Source organism: Heterodontus francisci, chromosome 1 (genome assembly GCF_036365525.1).
Source record: "Heterodontus francisci isolate sHetFra1 chromosome 1, sHetFra1.hap1, whole genome shotgun sequence".
In the NCBI taxonomy this organism is placed as follows: Eukaryota; Metazoa; Chordata; class Chondrichthyes; order Heterodontiformes; family Heterodontidae; genus Heterodontus; species Heterodontus francisci.
This window is the reverse complement of record NC_090371.1, coordinates 37,279,178-37,306,697: the sequence shown is the minus strand read 5'-3', so window position 1 is coordinate 37,306,697 and position 27,520 is coordinate 37,279,178. Positions and strand designations below refer to the sequence as shown.

At 44.8% G+C, this 27,520-nt stretch overlaps 1 protein-coding gene across 1 annotated transcript in view; it reads right to left on the bottom strand.

Moving 5' to 3' along the window:
- polr1a (RNA polymerase I subunit A) overlaps window positions 1-27,520 on the bottom strand; it is a 149,576-nt gene that overhangs the window by 2,447 nt on the left and 119,609 nt on the right. Inside the window, exons 32-33 of the mRNA XM_068029319.1 lie at window positions 24,133-24,250; window positions 16,538-16,702 (exon numbers count right to left, since the gene is read on the bottom strand). Coding sequence (XP_067885420.1) covers window positions 16,538-16,702; window positions 24,133-24,250 — 283 coding nt within the window. The remainder of the gene's footprint in view (window positions 1-16,537; window positions 16,703-24,132; window positions 24,251-27,520) is intronic.

Sequence of the window (27,520 nt, the reverse complement as noted above, 5' to 3'; positions counted from 1 at the left end):
TCCACAATGACCTGATGCCTCAAGGCCCCCATGTCAGTCCCCTACCTGCAGCGTCAAGGTCACTGTATACGTGAATTTTTATGCATTCGGGTCTTTCTAGGGATCAGCTGCAGATCTGGGTGGCATCTTGCAGTCAGCAGCTCATCACGCCATCAGGCAGGTCACGGGTGCCCTCTTCCAGAGGGCTGAAGACTGCATCCACTTTGAGACAGATGGGTTTGTGCAGGCACAGAGGGCTTTGGGGATTCCCTCAAGTCCAGAGGGTCATCAATTGCACCCACATAGCCATCAGGGCATCGAAAAACCAGCCAGTCAGATTCCTGAACAGTAAAGGATTCCTCGAGAAGTCCAACACAGAAGTCCTCGAGGCGGCCAACATCCCCAGCTTCTACACACTACTGAGCCAGCGGCGCCTGAGATGGCTTGGCCATGTGAGCCGCATGGAAGGTGGCAGGATCCCCAAAGACACGTTGTACAGCGAGCTCGCCACTGGTATCAGACCCACCGGCCGTCCATGTCTCCGCTTTAAAAACGTCTGCAAACGCGACATGAAGTCCTTTGACATTGATCACAAGTCGTGGGAGTCAGTTGCCAGCGTTCGCCAGAGCTGGCGGGCAGCCACAAAGGCGGGGCTAAAGTGTGGTGAGTCGAAGAGACTTAGCAGTTAGCAGGAAAAAAGACAGAGGCGCAAGGAGAGAGCCAACTGTGTAACAGCCCCGACAAACAAATTTTTCTGCAGCACCTGTGGAAGAGCCTGTCACTCTAGAATTGGCCTTTATAGCCACTCCAGGCGCTGCTCCATACACCACTGACCACTCCAGATGCTTACCCATTGTCTCTTGAGACAAGGAGGCCAAAGAGAAAGGATTCCATTCAACAAATGTCCAGCTGGTCTCTGACTACAGGAAGCACATCTTGTAGGTCGACCCTCAGTTCCGGGGCAGCTGCCATGATGCCTTCATCCTTCGTGAGTCCCAGATGCTGCACCTCTTCCAGTCAACAACCAGACTTTGTGGGTGGCTGCTGGGGAATAAGGGTTATTCTCTGAGAAGGTGGCTCGGGATGCTCTTCCAGGACCCAGCCACGGATGCAAAGTTAGCCATCTATTAACACGAACCTGCATTGAACAGACCATTGGTGCCTTGAAGACGTGCTTCCATTGCCTTGACTGCTCGGGTGGTGCCCTCCAATATAAGCCAGCCAGAGTGTCTTGTATTGTGGTCAGCTGCTGTGCGCTGCACAACATGATGACACAGAGTGTTGGAGCTGGATGAAGCGGAGAACATGGTACACCACTCTTCCTCAGAGAATGATGGGAAGGAGAGCAGAAAGAGGAGTTTGAAGAAGGCGCTCTGGAGGAGCCCAGCACCCAGGCACTGCAGGAAGACCGAAGAAGTTCCGAAGAAGGGTCACTGACCCGAAACGTTAACTCTGCTTCTCTTTCCACAGATGCTGCCAGACCTGCTGAGTGACTCCAGCATTTCTTGTTTTTGTTACTGCAGGAAGACCGTTGAGGCAGTCCCAAGCCTCACAGCAATAGGCAGGCTGGCATGCCCGCAAGGGTCACACTAATTTAGCAGTGTTTCATTTGAGCGGCTCTCAGCCCTATGACAGATGACGCTGTAACTCATCTTCCAACAGAGAGAGAAAACACACTTCTGAACAAGCCCATTGCCACCCAAATAGATTGCAAATGGGGTCTCCTCTGCCAAAGGTCTCCCACAACACGTCACCACAGCCCTCCTGCCCCCCTCACCAACCCCTTTAACACTATGTCCCTTTGACATTGAGCAATAACAACACCCGAGTCTGATCATAGGCATAAGCAACTATTATTCAAGGAAAGGTTATTGCCTATACAAACTGAGAAAATATCACCCAGGTGACTCATTAAGTGCATCTAACAGTGTGGTGCCTTGCATTCCCATCCATTTCTTTGAGGTGCTCCCCCTGTGGCTGAGTATGAGGCGGAGGCAGCCTGCTCACGGCTGTGATGCCTGTGGCTTCCATCCTCGTTGTGGAGGTTCCCTTGGGGGCTCCTCCACAGGCTGCTGCACCTGTGCCCTTGCATGCGCAGCCTCTGTCACAGGGCCTTGTGGCATGGCTGGTTCCTCAGTTGGAGGGGCCGATGAGGTGGTGGGCAACACGGGTGCCCCCCGAGAGGCAGCCCTCTCGTAAGTTTTTTCGACTGCCTCAGCTCTTTTATGGCACCGTTGTTTGCTGGATGAGGCCATTGACTGGAAAGCAGCTGGCATCCAATACTAGCATCTCTGTGCCATCAGCGACACTGAGTGGTGCTGCATATAGCTCTCCAAGAGGTTGGCCATTCTCAATGGAGGAGTTCATGTGCTCAAATCCCTGAGTCATGATGGTGCGCATGCACTACACTCCTCCATTGTCTGCCTATGGCTCTGCAATGCCTCAGGGATCTCCAAATTTGAGAACTCATCGATCTCTGATGCTCCAGAAAAATCCTCCTTGTATGTGACACCGAGGCCCAGCATCTTTGCCCAGTGGAGCTTGACTGTGTCAGGCCTTCATCCTCCGAGGGGCACTGCCCACAGCTGACACTGCCTCACTTTCCTCCTCCTGCTCACTCATGAGGTGTGGTTTACCCTGTGCTCCCCATTCTAAGCTAGATTAAGGCCCAACTGAGGTGAGTGTGTTTGCACTGGTCGAAGGTGCTGAGGAATGATGTGATGGTGCAGGCTCTGGAACACCTCTCCCCGTCGAGGAGGCAGTGATGATTGGAATGGGACATTCTGCTTCTCCTCCGCAACTGGCCCTGTGGGAAACTCAAGAAGGTGGCGATGAGAACTTGGGCTACTCAGCAGGTGCCTCAGCACAACCAATCCAATAGATGACAGTGGTTGTATAGCCCCAGTGCACATTGGGCAGGAGTGTCCTCCATTCCCATTACCTAAAGATAAAACTATTAAATGAACCTGCTCTGGACAACCTCGCCATCGCCCATGGCCTGACACAATAGTAACTTTGTGATCTTTTGGCACTGCCTCCTCTATCAGAGTCAGAGTGAGCAGCAACAGCACACCACCATCTGTCCAAGACATTTCCTCCAATGATGCACTCTCTTCTCCTATAGGATGAAGAGAGAATGATTTATGAGTAGGCTTCCTTCCTCACCTATTCCAGCGTGACATCCATATGAGATGTTGCGCTGCTTGGAGATGCCCCCTTTTCAATTGTGCCCCATATGTTAGAGTCATTGATGCCTCAGTGTTGCACTTGGTCACTTGATCTGTCAAAGTTAAGGAGAACTATGGGCACTCAATCTGCTCAGCTCATGTGCATACCGGTGTATAGAGTTAGACCTGTCACCCGAGTGTTGCTTGCCACTCACCTTTCCAGACCTCATCAGGTCATTGAATCATTTTCTGTACTGAACCCATGTCCTTGTGGTGACTCCCCCGTTGCTGACCTCTGTCGCCACATCCAGCCATGCACTCTACGTTTCTCTAGGTGGACTTCTTCTACCAAACGCCAGGAACAAAACATCTCTCCTGTCGGACACATCCGTTAAAGCCTCAAGGGAGGCATCCGGAAATCGTGGTGCTGCCCAGGGATGTCTGCCTATGCCAGCACAGCCCTCTGAGGTCCCTGCTGCTCCATTGCTTCAGTGACCGGCAAGCCCAGTCATGGCTGCTGTTCGCCTTTTCAAAGGGCCCTCCATTACTGAGTCCCGCTTCCAAGTTGCTACCAGTGCCACGAACTGGGCACCAAACTCACCCCTGAGCCAACTAGGCCCTTTGCATTTCAAAGCGCGACGCAAGGTCAGGACCTGGAAATGATCCGGGCATTGGATTCCTGACCCCAGATTGGAAATCCAGCCCCAGGTATCATTTGGTTGCAAAAGTTTAGCAACATTTGCAGCAGTGAAGATCATTCCTCATTTGCCAGTGTATTGCAGCAACCAACCAGCCTTGAGACTTTCTTTTAATTGTGAAATGGAATAAAAGGGTGCAGCCAGTTGTAACAATAGCAAGGATAGATGTCTAACAGGTTTCATCCTGGTTATCGCTAGGGGCAACAGTGAAAAAACGCATGGCAACACTGGATTCTATTGAGCAAAACAAATTTCTCATTGTCTTAACTTCGGCTCAAACAAACCTGGTTCAGCAAGTAACTAAATCCATGCTTGAAATAATAAGAATGCATTGATAAAAGCAATGTAGTATACGTGGTTTTTCAAAAGGTATTTGATAAGCTGCCAAATAGTAAGATAGCTGATAAAATTAAGGTTCACAACAATAAAGGGAATGTGACAGTATGGAAAGGAAGTTGGCTAAAGGACAGAAAACAGAGTCTAGAGGTTAATGGATGATTAAATATTCCTGTGGACAGAACAAAGTATTGTAATGTAGGAAAAAAGGCAGCCAATTTGTGCACAGCAAGCTCCCACAGTCAGCAATGTGATAATGACCAGATAGAATAAAAAGCAGAGTTGTGTTAAAACTTATATAGAATCTTAGCTAGACCACACTTGAGCACTATGGAAATTACAGCGAGAATTATAGAGTAGTTATAATGGGGAACTTTAATTATCTGAATATAGACTGGGATAGTAGTAGTGTAAAGGGCAGAAAGGAGCAAGAGTTCCTAGAGTGTGTTCAGGAAAATTTTCTACAGCAGTATGTTTCCAGTCCAATGAGAAGAGAGGCACTGCTGGACCTGGTTCTTGGGAATGAGGTGGGCCAAGTGGATCAAGGGTCACTAGAACATTTAGGGGACAGTGATCATTGTATCATAAGGTTTAGGCTGGCTATTTAAAAGGACAAAGAACAATTAACTGGCGGAAAGCCAGCTTCAACGGGGTAAGAATGGATCTAGGCCAAATAAATTGGAATCAAACGTTGGCAGGAAAAATGGGAGCTGAACATGGGCTACCTTCAAAAAACAGATAGTTCAAGTACAGTCAAGGTATATTCCCTTGAAGAGGAAAGGGAAGGCAAAAAAATCCAGAGCTCCCTAGATGACACAAGAGATAGAGATGATGATGAAGAAGAAAAAGTGTGCTTATGTCAGATATCAAGTAGTTAATACAATGGAGAACCAGGCTGAATATAGAAGGTCCAGAGGGGAAGTGAAAAAGCAAATAAGAGAAGCAAAAAGAGAGTATGAAAAGAGACCGACAGCTAACATAAAAGGGAATCCCAAAGTCTTCTATCGGCATATAAATAGTAAAAGGGTGGTAAAAGGTGGAGTTGGGCCGATTAGGGATCAAAAGGGGGGTTTATGCATGGAGGCACGGGAAATAGCTGAGGTATTAAATGAATACTTTGCATCTGTCTTTACCTAGGAAGATGCTACCCAGGCACTGGTGAAAGAGGAGGTAATTAATACATTAGAAAGATTTAAAATTGATAAGGAGGAGGTATAAGATAGGCTGCTATTCTTAAAGTTGATAAAGCACCAGGACCAGATGAGATGCATTCAAGGATACCAAGGGAAGTGAGAGCAGAAATTGTGGAAGCACTGGCCATAATTTTTAGGTCTTTCTTCGAGTCAGGGGTGGTGACAGAGGTCTGGAGAATTGCAAATCTTCAAAAAATGGTGTAAAGATAAGCCCAGCAACTACAGGCCAGTCAGTTTAACTTCAGTCGTGGGGAAACTTCTAGAAACAATAATTCAGGACAAAAGTAATAGTCATATGGACAAATGCAGGTTAATTAAGGAAAGCCAGCATGGATTTAAGGGAAAATCGTGGTTAAATAACTTGGAGTTTTTTTGAAGAGGTAACCGAGAGGGTTGATGAGAGCAATGCCGTTGATGTGGTGTAAATGGACTTCCTAAAGGCAACTGATACAGAGCCACACAACAGAATTGTACGCAAAGTTATAGCTCATGGAATAAAGAAAAGACAGTAGCAACATGGATACGAAATTGGCTTAATGACAGGAAACAGGGAGTAGGTTAATGGATGTTTTTCGGTCTGGAGGAAGGTTTATAGTGGAATAAAAACTAGAAATGCTGGAAATACTCAGCAGGTCTGGCAACATCTGTGGAGAGAGAAGCAGAGTCAACGTTTCAGGTCAGTGTCCTTTGGTTCTGAAGAAGGGTCACTGACCTGAAACGTTATTTCAGATTTCCAGCATCCGCAGTATTTTGCTTTTAGGATTATAGTGGAGTTCTCCAGGGATCATTGTTAGGACCCTTGCTCTTCCTGATATATATTAATAACTTAGACCTTGGGGTACAGGGCACAATTTCAAAATATGCAGATGATACAAAACTTGGAAGCATTGTGAACTATGAGGAGGATAATACAGAACTTCAAAAGGACAGACATGTTGGTGGAATGAGCGGAAAAGTGGCAGATGAAGTTCAATGCAGAGAAATGTGAAGTGATTAATTTTGGAAGGAAGAACCTGGAGAGACAACATAAAATAAAGGGTACAACTTTAAAGTCGCATGAGCAGAGGGACCTGGGGGTATGTGTGCATAAGTCATCGAAGGTAGCAGGATCGGTTGAGAGAGCAGTCAATAAAGCATACAGTATCTTGGGCTTAATTAACAGGGGCATAGAGTAAAGGAGGTTATGTTGAAATAAAAACAAGAAATGCTGGAAATACTCAGCAGGTCTGGCAGCATCTGTGGAGAGAGAAGCAGAGTTAACATTTCAGGTCAGTGACTTTTCATCAGAACTGGCAAAGGTTAGAAATGCAATAGGCTTTAAGCAAATAAAGCGGGCATAGGGCAAGAGATAACAAAAGAGGTGTTGATAGGACAGGGTCAGAGTTTGTTTTATCATTCTTTTTTTTTTAAACCATGTGCCTGCCCACTTTTTTTTCATGTTTGTGCTTTGGGCCAGGGCTGTTCATTTTTCTATCCATTAAGACCCTCTCTGCACTAACGCTTTGTCTTTCAGCACACCATTAACATACCGTTTGCTTCTGATCCATGACCTTCTAGTCAGTTATTCTCTGTGACCCTGTCCTCTCAACACCTTCCCTTTTGTTATCACTTGCCCCACCCCCACTTTATTTGCTTAAAGCCTATTGCATTTCTAACCTTTGCCAGTCCTGATGAAAGGTCACTGACCTGAAATGTTAACTCTACTTCTCTCTCCACAGATACTGCCAGACCTGCTGAGTATTTCCAGCATTTCTTGTTTTTATTTCAGATTTCCAGCATCCGCAGTATTTTGCTTTTAGGTTTATAGTGGAGTTCTCCAGGGATCATTGTTAGGATCTTTGCTATATTTTGTTTTTATTTTAGAGGTTATATTGAACTTGTATAAGACACTAGTTCAGCCTCAGTTGGAGTGTTGCATCCAGTTCTGGGCACCACATTTAAGGAAAGATGTGAAGGCATTGGAGAGAGTGTAGCAAAGATTCACAAGAATGGCTCCTGGCATGAGGAACTCCATTTATGAAGATAGATTGGAGAAGTTGGAACTGTTTTCCCTGGAGAAGAGAAGGCTGAGAGAAGGTTTGATAGAGGTATTCAAAATCAAGAGGGGTTTGGACAGAGTAGATAGGGAGAAACTGTTCCCACTTGTGAAAGGATCAAGAACGAGAGGGCACAGATTTAAGGTAATTGGCAAAAGCAATGGTGAAAGGAGGAAACACTTTTTCATGCAGCAAGTGGTTAGGATCTGGAATTCACTGCCAGCGAGTATAGTGGAGGCAGGTTCAATTGAGGCATTCAAAAGGGAATTAGATAGATACCTGAAAAGGAGGAATGTACAGGGTTATGGGGAGAAGGCGGGGATAGGCACTAAGTGAATTGCTCACTCGGAGAGCCACTGCAGACATGATGGGCCGAATGGCCTCCTTCTATGCTTAACAATTCCATGATTCTGATTTTCATATTTCAAAACAGATATGGAAACTTTGGGGAAATTGCAAAAAAGATTTACAATGAGGATACCAGAATTTAGAACAGTACAACTATCAGGATATACTGAACAGGCTGGGGTATTTTTCTCTAGAAAAGAGCAGACTGGGAGATGACCTGATAGAGGTCTTTAACATTATGAGGGGATTTCATAGGGTAGAAACAGAGAAGAAGTTTCCTCAATGGCATTAACATCGCTGAATTCCCTTACCACTAACATCCTGGGAGTTTCCACTGACCAAAAACTCAACAGAACCAGACACGTCAATACTGTGACTACAACAGCAGGTCAGAGGCTGGAAATTCTGCAGCTAGTAACTCATTTCCTGACTCCTCAAAACCTGTCCACCAAGGAGTGTGATGAAATACACCCCACTTGCTTGGGTGCGTGCAGCTCCATCAACACTGAAGAAGCTCAACACGATCCAGGACAAAGCAGCCATCCGCTTGATCAGCACACTATCCATCATCTTAAACATTCACTCCCTCTACCACCAGCGCAGAATGGCAGCAGTGTGTACCATCTACAAGATGCACTGTAGCAACTTGCCAAGACTCTTTCAACAGCACCTTCCAAACCTTACCACCTAGAAGAACAAGGACAGCAGACACTTGGGAAAATCACCACCTGCAAATTCCCCTCCAAGTCACACAACAACTTGATTTGGAAATATATTGCTGTTCCTTCGTTGGTGCTGGGTCAAAATCCTGGAACTCCTTCCCTTACAGCACTGTCAGTGTACCTACACCAGATAGATTGCCAATGGTTCAAGAAGGCAGCTCACCAACAGCTTCTCAAGTGCAATTAGGAATGCTGGCCTAAATGCTGACCTAGACAGCAATGCTCACATCCCATGCATGAATAAGAAAAATCTTGTTGGGAGTTCAAAACTGTGTGCCATAAATTTAAGATAGTCACTAATAAATCCAATAAGGAAATCAGGAGTAACTTCTTCACTCGGAGAGTAGTTCGAGTGTGGAAAACCACACCGCATGGAGTGGTTCAGGCAATTAACTGGATAGATGCATGAGGGAGAAAAGAATAGAATATATTGATAGGGTAAGATACGGTTACGGTGGGAGGAGACTTGTGTGCAGCATAAACACTGGTATAGAACTGTTGGACAGAATGACCTTTTCCTCAGCAGTAAAATTCTATATAATTTTCTATATGTACCCTCATTCTAGACCCTCCCTAACACTGAAAACAGTCTATTTCTATATATTCTGTCCCATCTGTTATAATTTTAAACACCAATATCACAGATCCAATTTTTCAAGTCTTTCTTCATATTTGTGTTTGAGCATACCAGGCAGCATCCCAGTGAATCTGCACTGTACCTTCTCGTTTGCCTAAGATTCTTCCTTTTGTGTGAAACACAAAACTAAACACAATACACCAACCGTGACCTTGCTGAGGGCTTTATATAGATTCACCACTGAATATAGACCTTCATAATATATACCGCTTCTCAAAGGAAAAGTATTCCATTTGCTTTTTATGGTCTTATCCATTTAAGGTGCTGTGTTTAATATCTGGTGAACCTGAACTTCTAAATATCTCTGTTCTTCCACTGAGCCTTTTCCCATTCAAAGTAGAATTATTACTTTTATTTATTTTTTAACAAAAAAGTACCACCTCACAATTACTGACACTGATTTCCATCTGCCTCTTTGTTTTGCCCATTCACCATCTTATCAATACCTTATCCTTTTGTCCTCTGAATTAATTACCATGCTGCTCATTTTAGTATCCTATATAAATCTGGACATCATTCCCTCTAGACTTAAACGGGCATATGGTAGCAATGTAATCAAGGCTTTCAGATAACATCGCAAACCACAAGTGTAAACTTAATAAGTCATCTAAATCCCAAAATTAGATCTTGGCCTGGTTTTCCTAGTTTTATTGCTATGTATCAGGCTTCCTCAATTCCATTAACTTCAGCAATTAATCCAGGTCAACACCCCAGTGCAGTGAGATGCGAGGAAGATGCCACATTTTAGATTGAGCCGATGAACCAAGACCCTGTTCAGGTGAACATGAAGGGTACAACACAAAAAAAGCAGCCAGCAAACATTCCTCCCTCATAAACCATCTAAAACAGAACAAATTGCTCCATTAGCTTGTTTGTTGTTTGCAAAGTCTTGCTGTGTGCAAGTTAGCTACTGCATTTGCCTATAGTGATAGTAATAGTGACTAACTTCAAAAGTAATTCATTGGACACAAAGCACTTTGCAATGTCCCGAGGAAATGCTTTTGGATGATCTGAGGTCAAGAAAGGCGCGATATAAATGCAAGCCTTTTTTTATATTCATGGCAACCGCCATGATCCTGAGATCACCACTGGCCTCTCTACTCAACAAGGCCATCTCTGATGACTACCTCAGATCCCTCATCAAGCACATTTTCTACACACTTACAACCTTAGGTCTGTACTTGGAAAACTCTTCCCCAAATCAGTACTTTCTAAATCCAAACTGCCTATTCTTTTTAATTTTCCATTTGCCAAAATATTTTGGCAGCCATTAATCTGCTCAGTCACCCTCTCTCCTCCACCTTTGATTATCTTTGTCCTCAGCAAAACCTTAACTCTTTTCCCTCCCAATTGATCTCCTGAGTATGGTTTCCGTCTTCATTCCATCCGCCAGAGCCACTCAGATCCTGATTCATTACAGCCTCGTTTCAAACATGGACAAAAGAGCTGAACTCACGAGGTGAGGTGAGGTGAGAGTGACTGCCCTTGACATCAAGGCAGCATTTGACCGAGTATGGCATCAAGGAGCCCTAGCAAAACAGGAGTCAATGGAATTCAAGGGGAAAATCCTCTGCTGTTTGGAGTCATACCTAGCGCAAAGGAAGGTGGTTGCGGTTGTTGCAGGTCAATCATCTGAGCTCCAGGACATCACTGCAGGAGTTCCTCAGGGTAGTGTCCGAGGCTCAACCATCTTCAGCTGCTTCATCAATGACCTTCCTTCAATCATAAGGTCAGAAGTGGGGATGTTCACTGATGATTGCACATCATTCGTGATTCGTGACTCCTCAGATACTGAAGTAGTCCGTGTTAAAATGCAGCAAGACTCGGACAATATCCAGGCTTGGGCTGATAAGTGGCAAGTAGCATTTGCGCCACACAAGTGCCAGGCAATGACCATCTCCAACAAGGGAGAATCTAACCATCTCCCCTTGACATTCAATGGCATTACCATCACTGAATCCCCAACTATCAACATCCTAGGGGCTACCATTGACCAGAAACTGAACTGGAGTAGTCATATAAATACCGTGGCTACAAGAGCAGGTCAGAGGCTAGGAATCCTGCGTTGAGTAACTCACCTCTTGACTCCCCAAAGCCTGTCCACCATCGACAAGGCACAAGTCAGCAGTGTGATGGAATACTCTCCACTTGCCTGGATGGGTGCAGCTCCAACAACACTCAAGAAGCTCGACACCATCCAGAACAAAGCAGCCCGCTTGATTGGCACCCCATCTACAAACATTCACTCCCTCCACCACTGACGCACAGTGGCAGCAGTGTGTATCATCTACAAGATGCACTGCAGCAATGCGCCAAGGCTCCTTAGACAGCACCTTCCAAACCCGCGACCTCTACCACCTCAAAGGACAAGAGCAGTAGATGCATGGGAAAACCACCACCTGCAAGTTCCCGTCCAAGTCACACACCATTCCGACTTGGAACTATATCGCCGTTCCTTCACAGTCGCTGGGTCAAATTCCTGGAACTCCCTTCCTAACAGCACTGTGGGTGTACCTACCTCACATGGACTGCAGCGGTTCAACAAGGCAGCTCACCACCACCTTCTCGAGGACAATTAGGGATGGGCAATAAATGCTAGCATAGCCAGTGACACCCACATCCCATGAATGAATAAAAATAAACTCCAAGATGGAGATTTCAGCATACCTGACACACAACTGATTGAGCTATTCATCACTGGATCAGCTTGACCAGAAAAGCACTATCTAGCCTCACTCTCCTCTTCTAAAACTGCACAGTACCCCAGCAAAGATAACCACCAACTTCTTTTCCCCACTACCAACTATCTCTTTAAACTCCTCTGACTCCCCTTCCCCAAACTCTTTCCTGCCTTACCAAGCCCACCACTCTCTATAGTTTCGTTCTTAAATCCTCTGCTTTCTCTGAACATATCTTGCCCATGAGACCCACCTCCTACTCTCTTAACCGCATTCCTGATAAACTTCTGATCAACTTCCCCTCCTAGCCCCCAATGTAAGCACTTGCCTCTCCTCAGATACCATCCTCCTCCCTTTCAAAACAATCATCACCCCATCCTCAAAAAAAACAGCCTCGATCCTTGTGCCCTTGCAAACAACCTCCCCAAGTCCAACTTTGCTTTCATCTCCTAAATTGCCTCACAAATTTATGCCCCTCTTTGAATCTCTCCAGTTTCACAGCTCCAGCGACCCAGGTTCAATTCTGGGTACTGCCTGTGTGGAGTTTGCAAGTTCTCCCTGTGTCTGCGTGGGTTTCCTCCGGGTGCTCCGGTTTCCTCCCACATGCCAAAGACTTGCAGGTTGATAGGTTAATTGGCCATTATAAATTGCCCCTAGTATTAGGTAGGTGGTTGGGAAATATAGGGACAGGTGGGGATGTGGTAGGAATATGGAATTAGTGTAGGATTAGTATAAGTGGGTGGTTGATGGTCGGCACAGACTCGGTGGGCCGAAGGGTCTGTTTCAGTGCTGTATCTCTAAAACTAAAACTCTCAGTACTGAATCAGCCCTAACCAAAGTCACAAATGGCATCTTCTGTGACTGTGTTGCATAATCTCTCTTCAACCACCACACAGTCTTTGACACCTTCCTCCTATGCCTTTCTTCTGTTGTCTAGCTCAGTGCAACTGGATTGGAACTAAGCAAGATCAATCATAGCCAAAGCATCTCCAGAAATAACTTCTCTGCTTGCCCCATACTGCTAACTCCAATATCACCCAAGGTTTCACCTTCAGCCCCTCAACTAAATACTTGCCTGTGTTGCCATCATCAGCAGACTTACAGATCAACTTCCATATAACCTTTGACAAGACCCAGCTCTAGAGTTCAACACCTTCTCTTGGCACCCTAGTTGAGATAGTGATGGACCTTCTCCTTGAACTGTAGCACTCCTTGTGGTCATGATCCTTCCAGACTGCGTTAGGTAGAGAATTCCAGATTTTGATCCAGTGACAACCAAGTTATAGTGATATATACTAACATACAAACAAACATACCAACTAGGAGCAGAAGTAGGCCATTCGGCCCCTCAAGCCTGCTCCACCCTTCAATAAGATCATGGCTGATCTGTTTGTGTCTTGAATTCCACACTCCCATCTACCCCCCATAACTTTTGATTCCCTTGCCTAACAAGAATCTATCTACCACTGCCTTAAATATATTCAATGACCTCATCTCCACCACCTTCTGAGGCAGACAGTTCCAAAGTCGCACAACCCTCTGAGAAAAAAATTCCCCTCATCTCTGTCCTAAAAGGGCGACCCCTAATTTTAAAGCAGTGCCCCCTAGTTCTAGACTCATCCACAAAAGGAAACATCCTTTCCACATCCACCTTGTCAAGACCGTTCAGGATCTTATATATTTCAATCAAGTCTCCCCTCATTCTTCTAATCTCCAGCGAAAACAAGCCCTGTCTGTCCAACCTTTCCTCATAAGACAACCCGCTCATTCCAGGTATCAATCTAGTAAACTTCCTCTGATCTGCCTCCAATGCATTTACATCTTCCTTAAATAAGGAGACTAAAACTGCACATAGTATTCGAGATGTGGTCTCACCAATGCCCTGTATAACTGAAGCATAACATCCTTACTTTTATTTTCAATTCCTCTCATAATAAAGGATAGCATTCCATTAGCCTTCTTTATTACCTGCTTACTATATGTCCAAGTCAGACTGATATGCTGATCTAGAGCCTAAACAATAAGCGAATCAATAGCTTATTTGATTCACTATCCAGAAAAACAGCTCTCATTACTGTGTTGAAGAACCCGTTATCTCTGTTAGTTTGTGAGGAAGACACACAGAGTCTTTTAAAAACACATTACAGATATCAAGGAAAATTGTCAGTGATTTAAAAACAGAATGTTGCACAGAAAGCTATAGGAAGGCTGTGAAAATGCATCCTTTGGTTCAGCATTGGGCTGCAGGATAGGATACATAGTTTATATAATTAAAAGGGGGTGATAGCCAGATCTGGAGTAGCTTCGCATGTTTTTTTATTTTGTTTGCAAATCTAAGTTATACCGATTGAACTAAATGACTGTACATTTCACTGTTCTGTGGAAGAAAGCAGCTACAATTGGAACAAAGCTTCACTTGTCTAGTGTTAACTCTAACTGCTTTCAGAGTGCAAAAGACACAAGTAACCAGTCCAGAGAGCAGGAGAATGCCACTGTTTCATCTGTTTGATATGCTATTGTACAAGCGGACAGAGGACAGCGTCAGCTAACTTCCAGAAAAGTAACAGTCGAACTGATCGTGGCAATCTCCAGTGCACCTTCAATGGCACCAACCTACAAAGTACTTCTCCATAGAAACACCTTGATGGGACTCCCGTTGTCATGGTCTTTTTTAACCTTTTAAATTTTCTAGCAGCTCAAAGAGTAATATTTTTCCAGTCAGCCCTTTAGAACAAATTGAACTGCAACACTGAAATATGATGAAATGGTTTGTTTACTATAATAATCATCTTATGACTAAAGTAGGAAATATTTCACTCCTTTCCCAATATTCCTTCATCCCTTGCAACTTTCTCTTTCTGTAAATTAATTAGCAGTTTGTGACCCTCTTGCCTCTGGGTCAGAAAGTTGGTGTTTGAGCCGCATGCCAGAATCTCAAGCACGCTATCTAGGCTGACACTGAATTTACTCAGAGCATGCTTCAGTGCTGGAGCTAATGTCCTTTGATGAAATGCTCTGCCTGTTCCTGTGGATATTAAAGATCCACTATTTGAGGAACAGGGAGTTCATTCAGTGCTCCAGCCAACAATCTGTCAGATTGTAATTGCACCAGAAGTCGATTAAACTTCATCTCATTGCAATTTGTGGGATTATACTGTAAATAAAATGGCTATTGTATTTATCTACATTAGGGCTACTACGTTTGATAGTACTTCATTGTATGCGAGATGGATACAGTGGTGTAGCGGTTATTTTACTGTATTAATAATTCAGAGGCCTGGACTAGCAATCCAGAGAAAGTGATCATCAGAAACATCCTTAAGGGAAGGAAATCTGCCATATCAATGTCTGTCTCTGAACTGCCCTTTGATGTGACCTAGCAAGTCACTCACTTTGTATTAAACTTGTTCAAGAAGGAAGTCCATCATCACCTTCTCAGGTAATATCTACCAGCCTTGCCAGTGATGCCCATACCCCAAGAATTTACTTTATTTTAAAAACCCAGACTATTCTGAAAAATGTAACAAGATTGTTTAAAATTCAGTTTAAATTGAGATTAAGATCCATGCAGGATTCCATTATTTTTATTTTCGAAATAATTTTTTCCCCATTTACGTTTAAATGCCATACCCCTGCATGTGCCTCCTTCATTCCACTGTGTATTGTGGCGCCATGGCCCAAATCTTATGAAGGCTTCATCCCCCACCTGCAAACTGGCATCAAAAGGCCCTTAGATCAGCCAGCAGAGAGCTACAATTCTCACATTGTTACATCAATGTAGCAACAAGAGCAAAGATAAATGTTTTTTGTCTAAGTCAAAACACCAAACACTGTTTATTCTCATTGAGTTATTTCATCTGCAGCTCTAGTTGCTAAAAGCAACAGAAACAAATTAACTCATTGGCAGGTTACGAGTGTCAAATCAAAATACAAAGTTACAAAGACCACATAATATCAAGCCTACAGCACTGGAACAGACCATTCAGCTAAACTAATCCCAATACTCTTCATCTAACCTTAGGTTACGTTACTCCTCTTCTAATATGCTCTGCCCAATTTTGGGCTGACAACTGAGGAAGGTACTGCGAGAGTCCCAGAAGACCCTCGACCTCTCCTCCGCCTAGAGTCAAAATGGAACGTGACTGGGATGGCAGTGTGATTTTTAGCCTACGGTTTTGGGAGTGACTTCAGTTCTATGACTTGTAACCATTGCCATATATCTGACACAACCAGTTGGATTCTAACGTCTTATGTATGTGGCATGTTGACCATGCTAGCCTAATTTCCGTGATCACTGCCCACTGTTCTAAGCTCTGATGTTTCCTCCTCTGTTCCTCTCTAAAACACAATCCTGCACAACAATCCTCCTCTCTGCACTTCACAATGTTGAATCTAGATTCATTGCAACATCTTGTACCTTTATCCAGCATCTAAAACTGTTGAGCTCCTTACCTTAGTCTTCCCTTCATTTATCACTCCAAAGACTTCTGGACCAAGCAGGTCACTTAGGCATTCATGCTTATTTTATCTGTCTTTGCCCTACTTTCCTGAACCATAGTAAATCAACAACATTCAAGTTTCTTATTAGTAAAACAAATATAAAGGATGATCTGGAACAGATTGTACAACTTGACTTTATGACTTTAGAGACTGAATTCAAACTTTACTTTCCCTAAATGAAGGATTCTTGCTTAAGTTACTAAAAAAAAAACTTGTCTTCGGTGTTAACAAGATCTTTCTTACCGAGCATAGTTGCATGTTTTAAGAACTTATAGCTGGTTTCAAAGGTCATCTGCTGAAGGGGGGAGGAGCTTGACTGCATGCCAATTCGATTAAATGGCTTGTATGATCCATCAAAACACATGTAATCTGCCACAAGAGAAAGATGGCGAGGGTCCACTTGAATACCTGTGCAAGACAGAGATCAAGAAAATTAGTTTCAGCTCATTAAAGGCACTGAATGTGACCAGTGTTACTAAGCATCCAGTTCAGTGTAAGAAGATGTTGATAGTGGGGGATTCAGCGATGGTAATGCTATTGAATGTCAAGGGGGAGATGGTTACATTCTCTCTTGTTGGAGATGGTCATTGCCTGGCACTTGTGTGGCGCGAATGTTACTTGCCACTTATCAGCCCAAGCCTGGATATTATCCAGGTCTTGCTGCATTTCTACACTGACTGCTTCAGTTACTGAGGAGTCGCGAATGTTTTTTTTAAAATTCATTCATAGGATGTGGGTGTCACTGGCTATGCCAGCATTTATTGCCCATCCCTAATTGCCCTTGAGAAGGTAGTGGTGAGCTGTCTTCTTGAACCGCTGCAGTCCATGTGAGGTAGGTACCCCCACAGTGCTGTTAGGAAGGGAGTTCCAGGAATTTGACCCAGCGACAGTGAAGGAACGGCGATATAGTTCCAAGTCAGGATGGTGTGTGACTTAGATGGGAACTTGCAGGCGGTGATGTTCCCATGCATCTGCTGCTCTTGTCCTTTGAGGTGGTAAGGGTCGCGGGTTTGGAAGGTGCTGTCTAAGGAGCCTTGGTGCATTGCTGCAGTGCATCTTGTAGATGGTACACACTGCTGCCACTGTGCGTCGGTGGTGAAGGGAGTGAATGTTTGCGGATGGTGTGACAATCAAGCGGGCTGCTTTGTCCTGGATGGTGTCGAACTTCTTGAGTGTTGTTGGAGCTGCACCCATTCGGACAAGTGGAGAGTATTCCATCACACTTCTGACTTGTACCTTGTAGATGGTGGACAGGCATTGGGGAGTCAGGAGGTGACTCAGGATTCCTAGCCTCTGACCTGCTCTTGTAGCCACGGTATTTATATGGCTACTCCAGTTCAGTTTCTGGTCAATGGTAGCCCCTAGGATGTTGATAGTGGGGGATTCACCGATGGTAATGTCATTGAATGTCAAGGGGAGATGGTTAGATTCTGTCTTGTTGGAGATGGTCATTGCCTGGCACTTGTGTGGCGCAAATGTTACTTGCCACTTATCAGCCCAAGCCTGGATATTGTCCAGGTCTTGCTGCATTTCTACACGGACTGCTTCAGTATTTGAGGAGTCACGAATGGTGCTGAACATTGTGCAATCATCAGCAAAGATCCCCACTTTTGACCTTATGATTGAAGGAAGGTCATTGATGAAGCAGCTGGAGATGGTTGGGCCTCGGACACTACCCTGAGGAACTCCTGCAGTGATATCCTGGAGCTCAGATGATTGACCTCTTAACAACCACAGCCATCTTCCTTTCTGCTAGGTATGACTCCAACCAGCAGAGAGTTTTCCCCGATTCCCATCGACTCCAGTTTTGCTAGGGCCCCTTGATGCCATACTCGGTCAAATGCTGCCTTGATGTCAAGAGCAGTCACTCTCACCTCACCTCTTGTGTTCAGCTCTTTTGTCCATGTTTGAACCAAGGCTGTAATGAGGTCAGGTGCTGAGTGGCCCTGGCGGAACCCAAACTGGGTTATTGCTAAGCAAGTGCTGCTTGATGGCACTGTTGATGACACCTTCCATCACTTTGCTGATGATTGAGAGTACCCAAAATACATAATTGATAGACTATTCTGCCACATGTTGAATCTGTATTAGGTGGGTAAGTTAGAATTACCCCTACTAATTGGCCGGGTTGGACTTGTCCTGCTTTTTGTGTACAGGACATACCTGGGCAATTTTCCACATTGCCAGGTAGATGCCGGTATTGCAGCTATACTGGAACAGCTTGGCTAGGGGCGCGGCAAGTTCTGGAGCACAGGTCTTCAGTACTATTGCTGGAATATTGTCACGACCCATAGCCTTTGCAGTATCCAGTGCCTTCAGTCGTATCTTGAGATCACGTGGAGTGAATTGAATTGGCTGAAATCTGGCATCTGTGATGCTGGGGACTTCAGGAGGAGGCTGAGATCAATCATCCACTCGGTACTTCTGGCTGAAAATTAGAACATAGAACAGTACAGCACAGTACAGGCCCTTTGGCCCACGATGTTGTGCCGAACCTTTAACCTACTCTAAAATCAAACTAACTAACTACCCTTCATTCTACTATTATCCATGTACCTATCCAAGAGTCGCTTAAATGTCCCTAATGTATCTGCTTCTACTACCACCGCTGGCAGCGCATTCCACGCACCCACCACTCTCTGTGTAAAGAACCTACCTCTGACATCTCCCCGAAACCTTCCTCCAATCACCTTAAAATTATGCCCCCTGGTGATAGCCCTTTCCACCCTGGGAAAAAGTCTCTGGTTATCCATTCTATCTATGCCTCTCATTATCTTGTACCCCTCTATCAAGTCACCTCTCATCCTTCTTCGCTCCAATGAGAAAAGCCCTAGCTCCCTCAATCTTTCTTCGTAAGACATGCCCTCCAGTCCAGGCAGCATCCTGGTAAATCTCCTCTGCACCCTCTCTAAAGCTTCCACATCCTTCCTATAATGAGGCGACCAGGACTGAATACAATATTCCAAGTGTGGTTGAACCAGGGCCTTATAGAGCTGCAGCATAACCTCGCGACTCTTAAACTCACCCCCCTGTTAATGAAAGCCAACACACCATACGCCTTCTTAACAACCCTATCAACTTGGGTGGCAAGATTGTTGCAAATACCTCAGCCTTATCTTTTGCACTGATGTGCTGGACTCGCCCATCATTGAGGATGGGGATATTTGTGGAGCCACATCCTCAACATAGTTATTTAGTTGTCCACCACCATTCACGACTGGATGTGGCAGGACTGCAGAGTTTAGGTCTGATCCGTTGGTTATGGGCTTGCTTAGCTCTATCGCATGCTGCTTACGCTGTTTGGCATGCAAGTAGTCCTGGGTTGTAGCTTTACCAGGTTGACACCTCATTTTTAAGTATGCCTGGTTCCGCTCCTCGCATGCCTTCCTGCACTCTTCATTGAACCAGGGTTGGTCCCCCAACTTGATGGTGATGGTAGAGTGTGGGATATTCCAGGCCATGAGGTTACAGATTATGGTTGAGTACAATTTTGCTACTGTTGATGGCCCACAGCACCTCATGGATGCCCAGTTTTGCATTGCTATATCTGTTCAAACTCTATTCCAATTAGCACAGTGGTAGTGCCACACAACATGATGGAGGGTATCTTCAATGTGAAGATGGGACTTTGTCTCTACAAGGACTATGAGGTGGTCACTCCTACCAATACTGTCATGGACAGATACATCTGTGGCAGGCAGATCGGTGAGGACAAGGTCAAGTATATTTTTCCCTCTTGTTGGTTCACTCACCACCTGCCGTAGATCTAGTCTAGCAGCTATGTCCTTTAGGACTCGGCCAGCTCGGTCAGTAGTAGTGCTACCGAGCCACTCTTGATGATGGACATTGAAGTCCCCCACCCAGAGTACATTCTGTGTCCTTGCCACCCTCAGTGCTTCATCCAAGTGTGTTCAACATGGAGGAGCACTGACTGATCAGCTGAGGGGAGCGGTAGGTGGTAATCAGCAAGAGGTTTCCTTGCCAATGTTTGACCTGATGCCATGAGACTTCATAGGGTCTGGAGTCGATGCTGAGGACTTCCAGGGCAACTCCCTCTTGTCTGCAAACCACTGTGCCACCACCTCTGCTGGGTCTTCCCTGCTGGTGGGACAGGGCATATCCAGGGATGGTGATGGCGGCGTCTGGGACATTTTCTGTAAGGTATGATTCCATGAATATGACTATGTCAGGCAGTTGCTTGACTAGTCTGTGGGACAGCTCTCCCAACTTTTGCACAAGCCCCCAGATGTTAGTAAGGGGGACTTGGCAGGGTCAACAGGGTTGTGTTTGCCATTGTCGTTTCCGGTGCCTTGGTTGATGCCGGGTGGTCCTTCCAGTTTCATTTCTTATTGGCTTCGTTGTGGTTAGATACAACTGAGTGGCTTGCGAGGCCATTTCAGACAGCAGTTAAGAGTCAACTATCTTGCTGTGGGTCTGGAATCACATGTCAGCCAGACCAGGTAAGGACAGCAGATTTCCATTCATACCATAAATCCTCAGATGCTTCAGCACAGAAAGAGGTCACTCAGTTCATTGTGCATGTTCTTTGCCAGAACAGCCAAGAAACAGACACGATTAAGAACTTGCTCTGTGGAGAGCTACCATGAAAGCGGGTTAGGGGAATCTCCACCCAACCTTTGTGGCAATGTTTGTTGAAGCTTCAATGCACTTAAATGACTAGGCCACCTTACCAGCTGTTTTTCAAATAGGACTTTTATTTAGGGAAAATTTGTCCGAGAAAAGCAAGTTATTCCCACATGACAAGTCAATGAAAACATCTTTTATATTTGTAAATATATTATATGGAGTAGGAGTACAAAACATGATCAACTTGAGGTACAACGAGTTATATAATTTACCATTAAACGCGACAATCTAGGTTCCAGTGCAGTACCGATGGAGTGCTGCTCTCCTGTGAGGTTCCATCTTTCGAATAAGACACTAAAACAAGGGCATGTCTGTCCTCTCAGGCAGACGTAAAAGATCCCATTTTGAAGAACAGGGAAGCTAACCCCGGAGTCTTGGTCAATATTTATTCCTCAACTAAAATAGATGATTGAGTAATCATCAAATTGCTGAGTGTGGGACCATGCTGTGTGCAAATTGGCTATCGTGTTTTCTACATTACAACACTGACTACTCATCAAAGGTACTTGATTGGCTGTAAAGCACTTTGGGATAAGCTGAAGTTGTGAAAGGCGCTACATAAGTGCAAGAGTTTCCTCTCTCACTGGTAGCACAACCGTCTGGTCATCACTCGGACCTGCTGAGAAACCAGTATTTTCACTGCCACTTGTACATATTCTGTAAAATCGCAGTACCAGGGCACAGTAATTGGAGACCTTGACCAACCATACTCATTGGGTAACACAATCTTCCAGTAATAATCACAACAGGAGATAGTGCCTAACCCATTTATTCCTTGACTTAACTGACCTGTCATCTGTTTTCCCTGGAAGTGGTAGACATGCCAGCTGTGAAAGTTTACCCAAGAGACTCAGATATTTTCAGTAAATTTGCAAGGTCAATTAACATAATATGAAAGGGGAGGGGGTGGGGGGGGGCAGGGGGCGTAGGATGATTGCCAGGAAAAACTCACCAACAGCAGAAGCTACATAATAAAGGAATAAATTACCTTGTTGGTATCTTTCAAATAATAACAGGATTCGATGAGCTAGATGCAGAGAAAACTAATGCCAGAGCTATTATTTTATTGTTTGGTCATGGGATGCGGGCGTCACTGGCTAGGCCAGCATTTATTGCCCATCTCTAATTACCCTGGAGAAGGTGGTGGTGAGTTGCCTTCTTGAACCGCTGCAGTCCTTGGGGTATAGGTATACCCACAGTGCTGTTAGGAAGGGAGATCCAAGATTTTGACTCAGCGAAAGTGAAGAATGGCGATATAGTTCCAAGTCAGGTTGGTGTGTGGCTTGGAGGGGAACTTGCAGATGGTGGTATTCCCATGCATCAGATTAGATTAGATTTTTTAGATTAGAGATACAGCACTGAAACAGGCCCTTCGGCCCACCGAGTGTGTGCCGAACATCAACCACCCATTTATACTAATCCTACACTAATCCCATATTCATATTCCTACCAAACATCCCCACCTGTCCCTATATTTCCCTACCACCTACCTATACTAGTGACAATTTATAATGGCCAATTTACCTATCAACCTGCAAGTCTTTTGGCTTGTGGGAGGAAACCGGAGCACCCGGTGAAAACCCACGCGGTCACAGGGAGAACTTGCAAACTCCGCACAGGCAGTACCCAGAATTGAACCCGGGTCCCTGGAGCTGTGAGGCTGCGGTGCTAACCACTGCGCCACTGTGCCGCCCTGTCCTTCGATCTGGTAGAGGTCGCGGGTTTGGAATGTGCTGTCGAAGGAGCCTTGGTGCGTTGCTGCAGTGCATCTTGTATGTAGTGCACACTGCTGCCGCTGTGCCTCAGTGGTGGATGGAGTGAATGTTGAAGGTGGTGGATGGGGTGCCAATCAAGCGGGCTGCCTTGTCCTGGATGGTGTTGAGCTTGAGTGTTGTTCGAGTTGCACCCATCCAGGCAAGTGGACAGTATTCCATCACACTCCTGACTTGTGCCTTGTAGATGGTGGACAGGCATTGAGCAGACAGGTGTGAGTTACTTGCTGCAGAATTTCCAGCCTCTGTCCTGCTCTTGTAGCCACAGCATTTATGTGGCTGGTCCAGTTCACTTTCTAGTCAATGGTGATTCCCAGGATGTTGATAGCAAGGGATTTAGCGATGGTAATGTCTTTGAACGCCAAGGTGAGATTGTCAGATTCTCTTTTGTTTGAGATCGTCATTGCCTAGCACTTGCGTGGCGCGATTGTTACTTGCCACTTATCAGCCCAAGTCTGGATGTTGTCCAGGTCTGGCTGCATATGGACATGGGCTGCTTCAGTATCTGAGGAGTCATGAATGATGCTGAACATTGTGCAATCATCAATGAATATCCCCACTTCTGACCTTATGATTGAAGGAAGGTCATTGATGAAGCAGCTGAAGATGGTTGGGCCTAAGACATGACCCTGAGGAACTTCTACTGTGATGTCCTGGAGCACAGATGATTGACCTGCAACAACCACAACCATCTTCCTTTGAGCTAGGTATGACTCCAACCAGCGGAGTGTTTTCCCCCTGATTCCCAGTTTTGCTAGGGCTCCTTGATGCCTTGTGAAGGGCAGTCACTCTCACCTCACCACTTGAGTTCAGCTCTTTTGCCCGTGTTTGAACCAAGGCCGGGAGCTGAGTGGCCACGAACGAACGAAGAAAAAAAAAAATGACCAAAACCTTAACTGGCCCAACTATATAAATACTGATGCTACAAGAGAAGGTCAGAGGTTGGATGTTCTGTGGCAAGTGATTCACGTTCTGACTCCCAAAAGCCCTTCCACCATCTGTAAGGCACAAGTCAGGAGTGTGATGAAAAAAAATACTCTCACTTGCCAACAAGTGCAGCTCCAACACCACTCAAGAAGCTCAACACCACCTAGGACAAAGCACCCCAGCTGATCAACACCCCTTCCACCACCTTAAATATTCCTTCCCGCTACCACCGGCGCACAGTGGCCGCAGTATGTACCATCCACAAGAGGAACTGCAGCAACTTGTCACGGCTTCTTCGACAGCACCTCCCAAACCCGCAAACTTTACTGCCTAGATTGACAAGGGCAGCAGGCGCATGGAACATCACCACCTGCAAGTTCGCCTCCAAGTCACACAATCCTGATTTGGAAATATATCACTATTCCTTTATTAGCACTGGTTTAAAAATCTGAAATTTCCTGCCAAACACGAGAGGAAAAATTAAAGGCTTACCATATACAGCAAAGACATCTTTTATTTCTTTCTCTATGACTCTTAGAGCAGCTTCAATGCCATACGTGCTGGCAAAGGCGTGGATGTCATTCGAATACAAGCGATTGAGGTCCAAAATCTAAAGGACAGGAAATAAAGGGGAGCAGAGAAAATGGGTATACTATCATATCTCAGAGATCTGAAATTTAAATTATTCTCAACACAGTAATGACCATTCTTCAGTAATCACACTTTGCTCTCACCTATACAAATTATTCTGTGTATATAAAAAGATGTTATTCACAGAATGAAAATGGGTGATTGGGAAGAAAATTCTAAACAATTCAGCATTACCTTTGTGACCCGCAATCCTGTATTTGCACATATACACATTTTTGCAGCTGGGCCCTCGCCGGCAGGGAAATATGGTTAACTCATAGTTAGGATGTACTATCACCCCCCCCTCCCCCATCCCCCCACAAAAGTTAAACCAATTTTATGTGGTTATGTTTTATTTTCAGGATATGGGTGAGACTGGAAAGGCCACATTTATTGCCCTTCTCTAATTCCCCTGTGAGGCTTGCAAGGCTGATTCAAAGGACATTAAGAGCTAATCATCTAATGTGGGCAAGGGTCAGACGTACGCTAAAAGTGATTGCGGTGACAGGTTCCCTTCCCTGAAAGATAATAGCGAACCAGTTGAATTTAAAAGTGGAATATGTATTTGAATAAATTTGCAAATTGGATGTTTTTTGTTTAACTTAAAAAGATACTACAACATGAAACTTGGAAAAGAATGCAAAAATAAATGCGTACTTTGGTGAAGAAAATGGCAGCATACTAGCATGACAGAATAGGGCAACTCTGAAGTATTGGTTGGATGTCAAAGCTGCACAGGAACAGTATGGTTCTCAACCACATCATCACTTTGTTACTTGAGATATGTTAAAAATTAGAAAGCAAAAAAAGGAAAGAGCCTTTTTCCCTGAAAAGGTCACAGCTCTGGGGAATACGTTATCAGGGAAGTTCATTAGAACAGACAGTCGAAATAGCTTCTGAACTGTGAAAGGATCATAGAATCAGACAGCACAGAAGAATGCCATTCAGCCAATCTTGCCTGTGCTGGCTCTTTGAAAGAGCTATCCAATTATTCCCAAGCCACGCCATGGGGGGCGGGGGGGGGGGGGGGGGGGCGGGGTCAACACTGTTTTAGCTCAAATCACAACTTCATGGAATCATAGGTTCCAGCAGCACAAAAGTAGGCCATTCAGCTCATCGTGCCCTTTGAAAGAGGTATCCAATTGATCCCACTCCCCCTAATCTTCCCCATTGTTCTCAATTTGTTTTCTTTTCAAGTATATGTCCAATTCCCTTTTGATGGGGGTTTGTTCATTTATGCACTTCATTAACCATACGTTTCTGACTAGAGGCAGACAACAGATAAGGTGGAAACAGCGCATAAGGAACAGGGGGGGTGCAAGATTGATAAGGGAGTAAACCAAGCTCTTCGTTATACCAACTGCAGCAAGGTGATTAGCAGCTAAGTTCAGGGGTTTCCTTCTCAGAATCACAGAATCGTTACAGCACAGCAGGAGGCCAGTCAGCCCATCGTGTCTGCACCAGTTCTCCAAATGAGCAATTTACCTGGTGCCATTCCCCCACCTTCACCCTATAACCCTGCACATTTTTCCTTTTCATTTCACAGCCTAATTCCTTTTTGAATACTTCAACTGAATCCGCCTCCATCACACTCTCAGGCAGCACATTCCAGATCTTAACCACTCGCTGCATGAAGAATTTTTTCCTCATGTCACTTTTGCTTTTACCAATTACTTTAAATCTGTGCCCTCTTGTTTTCGATCCTTTCACGAGTGGGAACAGTTTCCCTCTATCTACTCTGTCCAGACTCCTCATGATTTTGAATACCTCTATCAAATCACCTCTCAGCCTTCTCTTCTCCAAGGAAAACAGTCCTAACTTCTCCAATCTATCTTCATAATTGAAGTCCCTCATCCCTGGAACCATTCTCATGAATCTTTTCTGCACCCTCTCGAACGCCTTCACATCCTTCCTAAAGTATGGCACCCAGAAATGGAAGCAATACTCCAGCTGAGGCTGAACTAGTATCTTATACAAGATCAACATAACCTCCTTGATCTTGTACTCTATGCACCTATTAATAAAGCCCAGGACACTGTATGACCACTGTCTCAACCTGTCCTGCCACCTCCAATGACATATGCACATACACCTAGGTCTCTCTGCTCCTGCACCCCCTTTAGAATTGCACCCTTTATTTTATATCATCTCTCCATCTTCTTCTTAACAAAATGTATCATTTCACATTTCTCCACATTGAACTTCATCTGCCATCTGTCCGCCCATTCCACCAACTTGTCGATGTCCTTTTGAAGTGACCCCTGGGGAACTCCACTACAAACCTTCTTCCAGCCCAAAAAATATTCATTAACCACTTCTCTGCTTCCGGTTACTCAGCCAATTCCATATCCATGTTGTTACTGTCCCATTTATTCCATGCTGTTTTGCAGCACTGTATCAAGTCTCTGCACACAAAATCAGCTGCACTGCCCTCATCAACCATCTCTGTTATCTCCTCAAAAAACTGAAGCAAGTCAGTTAAATATGATTTACCCTTAAGAAATCCATGCTGGCTTTCTTTAATTAACCCTCATTTGTCCATGTGACTGTTAATTTTGTCCTGAATTATTCTTTCGAGAAGTTTCCCCACTACCAAAGTCAAACTGGCCTGTAGTTGCTGGGCTTGAACAAGGTAGTAACGTTTGCAATTCTCCAGTCCTCTGGCACCAACCCCAAGACTAAGGAAGACTGAAAATTATTGCCAGTGCCTCCGCAATTTCCACTGTCACTTCCCTCAGTATCCTTGGATGCATCTCATCCAGTCCTGGTGCCTTATCCACTTTAAGTACAGACAGCCTAACTCATCAATTTTAAACCCTTCAAGCGTCTGAATTACCTCCTATTTCACCATTGCCTGGGTTGAATCTTCTTCCTTGATAAAGGCACATACAAAGTATTCATTTAATACTTTAATGCCCTCTGCCTTTATGCACAAATTCCCTTTTTGGTCCATAATCAGCCCACTCCTCCTTTCACCACACTTTTACTAATTATATGTCTATAGAAAACTTTGGGATTCCCTTTTAGATTAACTGCCAGTTTCTTTTCATACTCTCTCTTTGCTTCCCTTATTTGCTTTTTCACTTCCCCTCTGAACCTTCTATACCCAGCCAGGTTCGCAATAGTATTTTCTACTTGGCATCTGTCGTAAGCACACTTTTTCTTCTTTATCTTCATTTCTCTTTCTCCTTTGTCATCCAGGGAGCTCTGGATTTGTTTACCCTATCTTTCCCCTTCGAGGGGACATACC